Here is a 13852-nt window from a genome sequence, read left to right as displayed (position 1 = left end):
CCTCGACGACGACGACGACGACGACGACTACGTCGTCGTAGTCGTCGTCCTAGTCTACTACTTTAGAATGGTTCGACCAATCAAGGCCGTCGTACGTCAGTTTCAAGTATTACAAATACACGTACAAAATTGTATACATTTTTACAATGGTAAATTTGGATGAAATTGACATTGTAATCGTGTGAATTCGTGTAAATCGTATAAATCAAGTCAAAAAATCACCAGAGTTTATATACGGACAACTAATGGTACCAAACATCGTGTTCTTTTGAAATCAAACGCGTTGTCCGATACGTTCTCAATACATTACCTGTTTGCGACAGGCCAAAGCTTCCACTTTGGCTTTCTGCTAAAGGAAAAAGAAAAAATATTTTACTCTCTAGCTCATTTCCTTTTCTCGAAACTCCACTTCCATTCTCAATGACCCTCTCTCTTTCTCTTTCTCAGATAGTATTACTACTCACATAGCTAGCTACTCTTACGAATAATATATGTATATCATGTCATTAGTGACTATGGCAGAGATTTGCTTTTTCCATGAAACGTTTTCGGACTCCCAGCGTGATTCGTTCGAGTCAGTGACATACCAATCCTTACAAGAATGAACATACTGAATATTCTTTATTCACTGTACCATGTATTGAAAGAAAAATGTTCAAAAAGAGAAAATGAGGATAAGAATAAAGTCCGAAGAAAAGAAAGAAAGAAATAAGAAGAAGAAGAAGAAGAAAAAGAGTTAACAAAAAAGAAAACAATATTTACATACTCACACACATACACACACATACACACACGCAAACACCAACTTACATATCCGAGTAGTTACCAACAACGAGAGCTGACCGAATCGCACGAGAGAAAACAAGACAGACAGTCTTGGAAGTAAAAGTCTGACGTATAATTAACTCGGCATACGAAATGAAATTCCTGAGGGTTGTGGCTACACCTACGTACGTTAGTTGAGATAGGGGAAGTAGGAAGCGGCTTGACTTGCTTACTGGGGATGCTGCTTTAACCGTTCCGTTGCTGCTGCCGAACACGTTGCTCCTCGTAGGACTGTGACGTAGATAGGAGAGCAGTCGAGAGGAGAGGAGAAGAGTGGAGAGAAGAGAAGGTAAAGGAGAGAACGCCTTTGGCGTCCGTTGCTAGAAGGGTAGTTGAGAATTATGATCGTAGTAGTAGTAGTAGTAGTATTAGTAGTAGTAGTAGTGGAAGGTTTGCAGAGGCTTGTGCAGAAACGTGGATCGAAGTTAATATAGGCACACATACGTGAGCGAAGGTGCGGAGAGAGGATTGGTTTTCTCGTTTCGGCGAGGCGGGAGACCATTTCGTCCTCGAGTGCGGAACGCTGTTGAACACCCCCGTGGCTCTTTAAACGTTCGACTTACTCTCTCTCTCTCTCTCTCTCTCTCTCTCTCTCTCTTGCTTTTACCATCACTATATATACCTCTATCTCTCTTCGTTCGTGTATCTTCGTCCGTACTTACATCGTCCCTCGACTCGATTTCTGGCCTTGTTCACTCTACCTATATTCACCTCTCCGTGTCTCCTAGAAAGGTCCTGTTTATTTGGTAATACGGAGACACACGTACCAAGTGTGACACAGTGAAACGTACGTTCGCGTACGATCGATCATGCCACAACCGCGTGACTTTAAATGATTGAATTTCGATATACCATTTGAAGAAGGATATGTTCTACGATCACTATAAAGAGAAACATTTCTTTTTCATTTCAAAAAATATTCCTATATTTAAATAAATACAATTATTTAAAGATACACGTATTCTATATGTAATTGCACAAATATCTTTAAAATATATATTTCTATTTAATTAGACGAAATAAATTCAAACCGTCCGTCTTAAAGTTCATTGCTAAATACACATATATACATATATATATATATATACGCATCACACAGACACAAACGTACACATATATTCACGTATTGGACGCGTTTATCGGGGCCACCAATCTATTAGGGCAAGTCCGGAGAAGGGCGAAAGCTCGAATTTATGCCGCGACTACAAATCTTGGCTTGGCTCGGCTCAGAAAGGGAAAAGGAGAAGGAGAAAGAGAAAGAGAAAGAGAGGGAGAGAGGGAAGTTGGAAACCAAGTAGATCGGAGTGGAGCACGAAGCAGCACGGCTAGAGCTCGATTCTAGGGACGACTCCTCGAGCTCCAGATTCTACTACGGTAATCGATTACCGGACGAAAACACCTCTATTACAAATCCACAGCTGTCTCGTACGCCCATACTTCCTATAACGTATAGGAAATCCTAATTAATGACTCGTTCATGCTCAAACACGAACGACGACGACGACGACGACGAACGTCGGCACAAGAACGTCGAGCTTCTTCTAGAAAGACTCCTTGAATAGATAGAGAATCAACCTTTTATGTAATATTATCAAGAAGACGCAATTGAAACAATCAAAAATTCCAGCTCGTGAAGAAGCAACCTATTATAGCTCACTGTATTCTTGAATTTTATTCTAACCCCAGATAGGATTAGGGATCTTTTTTTGCACGTATGATGTAACAGTTTTTCCTTGGAGAAACCCAAAGAAAAACTTGTAGAGATTCTACCAAACGGAACAGGAAATTCATTCTAGAGTAGATTTTAGCTGGTGTAGGGTGTAGCTACGGCAACTGTAAAGTAACTGTCGTAAATAATAGCAGACTAAGTCTTTCTCGTAGATTTCAATGCTACTGGGATAGGAAGACTTCTCTTCTCTTAGACTAGCTGGGCCAACTTGAATGTACGCTTTTACAGATCCACGGCCCAGCTTTTGCTATGAAATGAAACCGCCTATTCCCAAGATTACGTTGAAACTTTAACAACCAACGTTACTCAGGCCTTCTTGGCAAAGTGTGGCGAGGCTTTGGGTTAGCCCGCAGCTTTATTAGCTCTGATAATGTCCCTGTGGTGAACATACGTTCCTGTTTACCGCTGGAAACCGCTCAACGTCATTTGCCACTTGGAATCTTCCTCTCTCATTCTCTCTTAGACGTACATTCGAGAATACCAATAATACCTTCCATATCCTTTCATTCCGTTCCTTTCTTAACGAATATATAAAATAGAGAAATATATGTGATAATAGTAAACGCTTGCTTGCTTGCTTGCTTGCTAGCTAGCGATTATCGTAGACTTAAAGATACGTTCGTCGACTATAATATTCGGCATAACTTGACTAGTAACGAGACATCACCATCTCCCTACCATCCTATCCCACCTAGAGAATTATTCGTCTACCATACGCACCATTTCACAGAATGTGCAATCTTCCTTGATTCCATACGCAAAGTGAATTGTTGTAGCGAAAAGCCGAAGTTCCGAGGATTCCACCTTGTTACATGAATTCCAGTTTGAACCAACCGACCGACTCTCCGACATGAATTTAGTTCGTAGCTGCGGCAAGCCGAATCTTCGATCTACCTCGTTGGATTTTCCTATCTCCCCATTGATTATTCATGAAAAGCCAATAACCTGAATAGATCAGCAATATTATCGTTAGTCGGGCAGGACACGTAAATAAATACGACTAAACAGGAGAAATCTCTATGTGTGTCCTTCTGTATATCATTCTTTATTTTCCCATGTTTTTCTTATTCTTTGATTTTCTACGAAAATAATAAAAAATCATTGGAATTTTTTTGTTGTCTAAAAACAAAAACTCCGATCTATTCTTTCGATCAAAATCAATGTCATATCATCCATGATAAAAGGGTCTCTCCACGTATTAACGTCATAAAAGTAACTGTAAATTACTGGCTGACGAGCTTATTGTACGATTACAGCGACGCAGGGGGATTATACGCCTCCATAAAGAGATGTATCGCAGCGGTTTATTGCGTAATCCCGAGAGAAAAGATAGCTACTCTTCGGGAAATGCTTGGGTTTGTGTCATTATGAAGAGAACCATTAAATTGTCGTTAGTGTCTTAAGGGAAACGTAAGGACTATACGTACGAACGAACGAACGAACTATACTACTATGGTCACTACTCTCTAACAACAACAACAACAACAGCAACAACAACAACAACTACTACTACTAGTAGTAGTAGTACTACTGTTACTACTATTACAACAACTACAATGTAACTAAAATAAGAAGAAAGAAGAAAAATCCATTTAACCATAGAGTTCGTTTAATGTCCCACATTTGTTGGAACTCGAGCTCGTCGATCGAATCCATTTACTTCGTAATGTGCTTTATTTATAATCGCACTTTTTCATCCATGAAATTTAGCCTTTTTCATATATCTATATACACACATACATACATATATATATTAAATCGTCTTTGTATGTAGGTGAAAAGATTAGAAAAAATACACACATAATACTATGAATAATAAAAGAAAAAGAAAAATAATAAAAATAAACAGATTAATCGAAAGGGACGATTCGCTTAGATAACATAATTAAACTAATGAAATATTTCTTCTATAGAAAAATCTCTATTATCATGATTGTGATTATTTTCTATAGGAATTGTCGCTGTGCTGATCTATCAGTACGTGTCGTTTTAACAGGAATATTTTGCAGGAGGGTGATACGGCTGGAGTTAAAGGCCACAATAGCAAAGAAAAGAGAAAGAAAAAGAGAACGGGGGTTGATGAGAGCTTAGACAAGAGTGTGTAAGTGTACCAAAATACAAAGCAACCTAGCTAAAAACGTTATATCTAATATTTACCCTTTATTCAAAATATGTTTCGTACTTTCTCTTACTTCTCTCTTACCTCTCTTTTTAACATATTTTACATTATAATATATACATACATATATATATATATATATTTACTTATATATATATATGTATTATATATACATTTTAACTTTTGAAATACCTTCCCCCAACACTACGTTTACATTATATTATTCTATTATATCCTTGTTGTATTTATTACTTACCATTATTATTATTATTATTATTATTATTATTATTATTATTATTATTATTATTATTCATCATCATCATCATCATTATAACATGATTATTATTATTATTATTATTATTATTATTATTATTATTATTATTATTATTATTATTATTATTATTATTATTATTATTATTTCGCTCTAATACATTTCCATTTTCATTCTTCATACTTGTATAACATTTGAATACGTGCGCAGAGAAAAATATGAGCGACGTTAGACCATCGATCCTTCTTTGCCATTCGATTTTTACATCCATTTATTTTTTTTTTTTTCATTTTTTTTTCATTTTTTTTTCATTTTTTTTTTTTAGAGCTACGCTTCGACGCCGCTTCTATCTTTCTCCGTGCACATACAGCCGTTCTCTCTTTCGTCCTTGTACTTGTCATAAAAAAAAAAAAGACGGGAAAATAATGGGATAAAAATTAGAAGAGAATGTTATTAATGTAAATTAGTGCCCAAATTAAATGGTAAATCGTGCTGAGAATCACGTTGAACGAGAGATGTGTTGGTTTTTTTCTCGTGTACTCTCTCATTCTCATTCTCTCTCTTTCTCTCTGATTCTTTCTCTTTTGTATAAAGTATAAAAATGTTCTTTTTTTTTTATATTATAACATATAAAAATAGTCCTCTACCCAAACCCCATAATATCAATAATAGTACAGCAATAATCAATGATTTGTCTAATAATTTAACGAGTGAGCGAACAGCTGTTTACAATTTAGAATTATTTCAAGAATACATTTTTTGGTAGATTTTGATTTGTACCATTATTATTATTATTATTATTATTATTATTATTATTATTATTATTTTGTTGTATAGACGTGTGTAAAAGGTAACGCGCAAGAAAATAAATAGAATGTTACGTGAATGTCCGTATTTTTTATTTTTATTTATTTTCTTTTCTTTTTTTAGTATATTTGATACAGTAATTAAATATATCTCAGAGGTAATTTTTTTCTATGTCGTAACATGTTTTTGTTTTTTTTTTTTATTAATTTTATTATTTTTTTTTCTTTTTTCTTACAAATATATTATACATATATATATATATTGATTTTAATATGCATGCTAAACATATTATATTTTATTATAATGATCATATTATGATAACACGTGGAAAAACGTGAATCGTTTGTCGAGTTAATAAAAAAACAAAAAAAATACCATATATGGGTAAAGGGTAGTAGATGCGTATGTATTATGGTGAAAAAGAAGAAGAAGAAGAAGGAGGAAAGAGAGAATTGTACAATCACGAAAGGTAAAAGGAAAATCAATTCATTTTGTTACTCTTTTCACTTTACTCTTATTACGTTTATCATTATTTTCTCTTTCTCTTTCTCTTTCTCTCTCTCTCTCTCTCTCTCTCTCTCTCTCTCTATCTCTATCTCTATCTCTTTCTCTCTCTTTATCTATCTCGCATTTTCTTCCATTTTGTCCATTTTTTTTTTCATAATATTTCCGATCATCCTTCAAATTTCTTTTTTTTTTCTTTTTTTTCTTATAGAAATAGAAAAAGGGTAAATAAAACATCGGCTACGTGGGTCTTTTATTTTTTTTTTTGGTTTTGTTTTTTTTTTTTTTTTTTTGATTCACTTTAAAACTCTTTTATATAAATACATTCTTTTTTCTGCACAATCTTCTCTTTATTTTCACACAATTATTTATTAATATAATATATTTTTGATTATATTCAAACTCGAGTGGCAATTTTTGCACATTTGTACAAATATTTTCTACTAAACCTGTTAAACTATGTTTAATACTATTTTTCTATCCCCTTTCCTTTTCTTTTTTTTTTTACTTTCTTTCTTACTAACTTACTTTTGTCTTTATTTCATTCTTTCTTTCTTTCTTTTTCTTTTATTCTCTCTCTCTCTCTCTCTCTCTCTCTCTCTCTCTCTTTCTCTTTCTCTTTCTCTTTAAAGAGACATTATTACGTGCACCTTCAACTAACGTACACAATTTTACATGAAATCTTTTTCTCTCTCGATTTTCTTCAGCTAGTTAGACTTGTACCTTTAGAAGTACGAAGTTTCGATGCTGTAGATATTTTACAGACAAGATACTTTAACAGTATCTTTTGTAAGGTGTTACAAAGCAATACGGGTGTATATGTGTATATCTATATATACTTTACTATATACATATATATATATATATATACTTAGAACGTAGAACAATATCTACGTAAGAGAAATATATCCAATAAAACTCGTTACGAAAGTTTCTACTTCATTTAACGTGGCCGTTACATTCTACGTTATCTAATGAAAGTCGGTATAACTTACAAAACGGGAGCGCAATCTTGGACATCTTTTTAATTTCAATATTCCAGAAAAATCGTACGGAAAAATAAACGACTACTATCTTTCATTAGAATACAATAAAATGAATAATATAATAACGTTGAAATAAATTTAATATAAATATTTTGCAACTTAAAAAACACCTGAGATAATGGAAATTAACACTAGATATGCCACCATTTTCAGTATACCTATTTCAAAATGACTGATGTATATAAGAAAAATGATTTTTAAGGCTTCCAGTCTTTATTTATTCTGAAAATAACAAAATAACAAAAAATGCTTAACAATAATAATTTTAATAGATCAATGAATTTATAGACATTTTTACATAACAAAACGTTTAATTATTTACAAAAATCAAATGTTACATAAAGTAGAAATTTTTAATTCAAATGGCCCGACTAGTCAAAATGACTAGTCTTGTATATCTAATGTTAATAATTTATATGACACATTATATATTTATACTTATATACGTGAAAATATATATATATATTATACATACTACACGACAAATGGATAGAAAAATAAAAATTATTTACAAAGTAAACTTTGTACTTTAAAGAAAAAACTTTAAAAAAAAAAAAAGAAGATAAGTACAGTGGAAAGCTGAGAAATAAAATTTTGATGAACGTTCGTTCGTCGTTTGTGTTTGTACTGGTAATCTTCTATAAATATATCATTGTACCAAGAAGATAAAGAAAAAGAAAATAGAACCAAGAAAGAGAGAAGAAGAGGGGTGGGGGTGGAGGGGGGGAGTAGGTACGAAAAAGGAGAGCTAATGTCCACTTAGAACGTTTCTAGCATGAATTTAGTCGTGGTGGAATATTGGCGCGCACCAGGAGTAACCGGTGCCAACGAAACTTCAAGCATTCTCGTTATTTAAGGGTTATAAGAGTTACGTACATTTGAGTTTCATCGTCGACATCAACGAAGAAACCATTCGCCATAAACCGAAGGAAAAGTGGAAACTTCTTCTTTCTACGATTTTAAAGAAGAACCGAACAAAATCAGAGAAAGAAAGGAAGAAGAAGAAGAAGAAGAAAGGGAAAGAGAAAATTAGAAAAAAAAAAGACAAAAGATAAAGGAAAATAGAAAGATAGAAAGAGAGAGAGAGAGAGAGAAAATACGAAAAGAAAAGAAACCATCGTAAAACTCTAATATCGTTGCCCCCCCCCCCCCGATTTCTTATTACTGACCGCGTGTTATGTCTGCCGTGTTCATCTTTTCTCTCTCTCTCATTCTCTCTCTCTCTTTTTTTATGTTTTTTTTTCTTAAGGTTTTGTTCTTTTCCTTTTTTTTTTCTTTCATCTTCTTTTCCCTCATTCGGAAGACTAGAATTACATTGCTTTATTGGAGGATCGCGCTATCGTCAGGAAATTTCGAGTTTACTCCCGAATTTCTTGTTGATCTTTCACCTCTTCCATCCCCTCTTCTCTTCTTCTTCTCTCTCTCTCTCTTCTCTCTCTCTCTCTTTCTCTTCGGGTGCGAACTGTGCCGAGTTATCGTATATTCGAGGGAATAAAAAGTTCGGTATAACCGCTAGATAAATCCAGTTAGCAGAGTGGTAAGTGATTCCGAATGGATAAGAATAAAGTATCACCGGAGCGAATTCGCGACCCGTCCAACGATTTATGATTGATCACGAGAAACGAGAGAGAAAGAGAAAGAGAAAGAGAAAGAGAGAGAGAGAGAGCGAGAGAGGGAAGGAGGGAGAGAGAGAGAGAGAGAGAAAGAGAGAAGTTCGTTCAGAGTTTTATCACGTTATTATCTACGATTAGCTAGCTCGTGAAATCGTACGACCGCCACACTGCGTTTTCTCTCACGTAAGCTTCGTCGATGTAATCAATTTTCAAAAGAATTATTATCCAACCTAATGCACGTCAAAATTGTGAAGGACAAAATTTAAAAAAAAACGAGAGAAAAATTTCATTCAACATCGAACAAGTTTTTTTCCGTGAACAAATTCACTTTGAATTCAAAAAAAAAAAATTTATAAAAAGAAAAACGAGAAGATGAAACTTCATCGGTAAAAATAAATCGATAAAATTTTGATAGTCTCTTTCTCTCTCTTTCTCATTCTTTTTCTTTTTTTTCTCTCTCTCTCTCTCTCTCTCTCTCTCTCTCTCTCTCTTTCTTTCTTTCTTTCTTTCTTTCACTCTCCCATTTCTTTCATATCGAATATTATATCTCGCATACCAATCGATCTCATCTTTAGCGAAGGTTCTTTTTTTTAAAGCCGATTTTCATTCACGGTGCACCACTCGCGAGAAAGCTCTTTGATAGTTTGCATAGCCACGATTTTCAGCGGCTTTCTTACTCTATTTTTTAACTTGATACGCCTCGAAGCTATATAAAGCTTGAAAATGACAAACGTAGCGATCTTACGAAATCGATCGTATTATTACTTATACGAGCAATCTTCGTTGCTCAAACGTCATTAATAAATCGACGATTATTTATTTATAATGTATAATCATTTAAAGGTAGAGTATAATTTATTCACGAACAATCATGACTTTTGATAATACCAATCTTCTGAATATATTGTTAATATCTTACAAAATATAAGGAAAAAGAAATTTAAACAAGACGAATTGCTTAACATATTTTAAACAACTGGATTATTGTTCTTCAAATATTTTCAAACATTGTACAAACCATATGACCAATATCAATGAACATCGCGCGTCTACCAATATTTTGGTACGATGTTTTCTAATACCATCAAAAATTCTCCTAGGATTTTATTACATCTCTAAACCCACATTTATATCGCGGGGTTAGTTACTGCTTTGCTTGCGAAATTTTGCAATATTTTTCGACATATATATATATATATTATATATAAAACATACACATCTATAGCAATACCTAACACTCTGTAATGAACAACTTCTCTTCTTAAGAGAAAGAGTATACTGTATATAAAATTGTATAAATAACCAAGACTCACATTTTTCCTTTACTTTTCATATAATAATTAAAAGATTGTAAAAAAAAAAGAAAAGGAAAATAATTTTGCATGTTCTCTCTGTGTAGGTAACTTTTAAACTGCTACAGAAAGTAGAAGTAAATCTTTCTTTATTCATATTTTTTTTTTCTCGATATTTTTGCATCTTGCCGATCGAATGCTTGCCGATTAAAAAAACAAAAATTACGATTTATCTACGAATAATTAATCAAAAATAAATATAAAACTACGAAATCTTTCTTATCTAGGAAAGACGAATTGAAAAAATAAAAATAAAAATAAATAATTTTGCATGCGTTGAAATTAACAAAAAAAAAAAAAAAAAAAAAAAGATAAAAATAAAAAGAAGATAAAGAACAAACGCTCGACATCATCAATCTACTTACGTATATATACACGTCTTATCTAAAGAGAAAAGAAATTGGTTCACGATTCTAACAAACGAACTTCCGGTGATTTTTGCTTTGTCAAATCGGTGTTCTCGATAAAGAGAAGAAGAAAAAGTAAAAGAAGAAGAAGAAGAAGAAGAAAAAAGTAAGGAAAAAGAAGTAAAGATCAGGTTTTTTTTTTTTCTTCTTTCTAAGAAACCTTACGAGTAGAAACGAGAAGTGACACTCTGTAAAAAGTGGGAATAACGTCCGTCGGGCAATAAAGAGATAATGCCGAGCTTTGTGAAAAGAAGGGTGGAAGGGAGGGAGTGGGGGGGGGAGTCCGTACCTTCGTGGTAAAGTTCTTAACGGGACGTCCAGCCGTTTCTGAGAGGAGCTTCCATTCTAAGAACGAGGCAATTATAGGGCCATGGTTTACCGGTCGCGTTTACACCCGTACATTGCTTCATCGTATAGGTTAAGACCCAATGCGATCGTAAACTTAGCTGACGCGGTCCAACCTCTTTGGCATTGGCGTTCGATATCTCGTGCTCGCGTTGTCGTCGTCATAGTCATCGTCGTCGTCGTCGTAGTCGTTTCTAGATTCGACCATCGTCGTGAAAACTCGCTTGACCCTTCCTCGTAGTATCAGTAAAAGTAGAAGTGCAAGAAAAAGGAAGATCGAGGGACGGAAGATCAGTGATAGGATCTTTTTCGGAGAGGGTGAAGAGAATAGAAGGGTCTGAGATAGCTGTCAGATGCATTGCATCGGAAGAAATATCTATTTTCGCTTATATCCACGTGAATCCCTGGTGGACACACACACTGGAGACAATTCTTCTATACGAGATACCTTTTTCATATTAAATATAGAAAACGAGATGATGGGGAAACAAAAAAAAAAAAAAAAGAAAAGAGTAGAAAAGTATTATATCGAATTCTTCGGAATCAAAGTATTATCGTTTTTTATTCTCTACCCCCTTTTTATCACCCCTCTTCCTTCTTCTTCTTTTTTCTTCTTATTCTTATTATTATTATTCTTCTTCTTCTTCTTCTTATTCTTATTCTCTTGTTCTTCTTCTTCTTCTTCTTCTTCTTTTTCTATTTCTGTGTCCCCACTTCCCACCCCCACGTGCCTGTCTAGTCAAGACAAGTTCGTAACAAATCGGAACGGAAATCGATCGATCGATTCATTCAATGGTCTCTACGACACGATCGCGCGTCCATTATGCGATTAATATCAAGACGCATATTAATTCGCTTTTGAGTAACGTTATTAATGGCCGAAGTGCGGAAGCCCGACGACGTACGATTAAATCGGTCGAGAGTAGTAATGGGTATAGTGGGGTAGTAGTATTAGTAGTAGTAGTAAGTAGTAGTCGTAGTAGTAGTAGTAGTATAGTAGTAATAATTCTCGCTCGGATAAAGGCGCGTCTCGGTAATCGTAACACACAACGAAAAGATTATTAATCAAATTGTGAAATAAAAAATGATAATGTAAAGCGTGTAAACTGATACCAACGAATTAATAATTTCATTTTATAAGTACCTTTCTTGGCTGTTCAAACATACCGTAAACCTTTTTTGTGCCCTTTTGTTCGCGTTACGTTAACGAGAAATTTTGAAAAGCTTTCAATCTCAGCCGCCAGTCTTCAAAACTCTCTCTCCAAAAAAAAAAAGAAAAAAACAATAGAATAAAACAAAACTAAACGGTAAAAAGTAAAGAAAACATGATATTATTCATGGTCGTTTATTTCTTAACATGTTTTTTTATCATATTTTCTTCTCTTATTTTGTTTGCAGCGAACGCAAAGCCTCTGACATTCGATGAAGTATATAACCAAAGTAGTCCTACCAACTGCACGGTTTACTGCGGCGGGCTAACCAATGGTTTGACGGAGGAATTGATGCAGAAGACCTTTTCCCAATTTGGATCTATCCAGGAGATTCGTGTATTTAAGGACAAGGGATATGCCTTCATAAGGTAAATTACTAGCCATTCTCAAGGGTGACATTTGTTTTCCATCTCTCTCTCTCTCTCTCTCTCTTCTTCTTCTTCTTCTATCTCTCGTAAAATAGCTGAATGGTGGGAGAGAAGATTGAGAGGAGAGAAGTAAGAAGGTACACGACTCGTTAATTATTCGCCAGATATCTAGCAGGTAGTAGGGATAGTTTGCAAGAAATCTTGCAGGTATCATCCTCTGTGTAAATCCTCCGAACTTCAGCATTCACATGCGTCGTCTCGTTCCAAAAGCTTCGCGATATCCCTTAAGACTACATCGTGTCGGCGTAGTCAAAACGATGCGACGACGTACGTCACCGTTGTGTCCCGTTTTCCTAGTGTATACTGCAAAATGACAGAAATTCCCTGGAGCAAGTTACACGCGTTTCCTCGCGTGACTAGACGTCTCGTCTCGACTCATAGAAAGAGAGAGAGAGAGAGAGAGTGATAGAGTGAAAGATAAACGAATGGGTAGGGATCGATGATCGATAAACAGACAAAGAATAACGAAACGCACTATTCAAGGATTGTTTGTAACTTTGATGCATGATAAACTGAAAGAAATTCTTTCTTGTTCACATTGAATCAACGCAGAAGATGACATTATCTCTCACTCACTCACCTATCTATCTTTTTCTAAAAAAAACCTATCTATAAATGGTTTAGAAATTTTCGGTAATTTAATACTTTTTCTATCCTTCCCGTATATTACCGTTAATTTGTGAAATAATTATATCGATCCATTACAAAGTATGATATAAAATAAAATTATACATACTTCAATTAGGTAATATATAAATTCATAAAAAAGATAAGTAGTAAAGATATAAAATTGAGATTAGATCAATCCTACAACAATTTTTGTAATTATTCGTTCTTATTATATATACGTGTTTGTTAATATTAATTTAAAATATTATAATGTTTATATTAATTAATTAAATTATATTCAGAAACAAAAACATTAATTATTAAATATAATTTATTATTAGAATATGATTAATAATAAACTATTCCGTTTCTATAAAACATTTGAAGTAAAAGTATTCAGTACTCAAAGGGTTAATTAGTTATTTCATGAATTAACGGGATTTCACGTTTTACCGCCAACATATACACACATGTATATAAATAACTTGATTAATAGTTCTCCTTTTGGCGTTGCACACGGACGATTATGATCAGCCCACAAAATTTGGGTCACGATTCTCGTCTGACAAGAAATATGGCGACGGCT

General features: G+C 34.0%; 1 protein-coding gene across 10 annotated transcripts in view; it reads left to right on the top strand.

Annotated features, from left to right (window-relative positions):
- LOC107065093 (nucleolysin TIAR) overlaps positions 1–13852 on the top strand; it is a 418517-nt gene that overhangs the window by 383828 nt on the left and 20837 nt on the right. For all 10 annotated transcript variants that reach the window (XM_015318424.2, XM_015318423.2, XM_015318426.2 and 7 more), the window contains one exon: positions 12417–12597. In XM_015318424.2, coding sequence (XP_015173910.1) covers positions 12417–12597 — 181 coding nt within the window. The remainder of the gene's footprint in view (positions 1–12416; positions 12598–13852) is intronic.

The sequence above is a fragment of the Polistes dominula genome, unplaced genomic scaffold, assembly GCF_049000335.1.
Source record: "Polistes dominula isolate Pdom_NZ unplaced genomic scaffold, Pdom_raw_medaka contig_28, whole genome shotgun sequence".
Lineage (NCBI taxonomy): Eukaryota > Metazoa > Arthropoda > Insecta > Hymenoptera > Vespidae > Polistes > Polistes dominula.
This window is presented reverse-complemented; position numbering and strand designations above follow the sequence as displayed.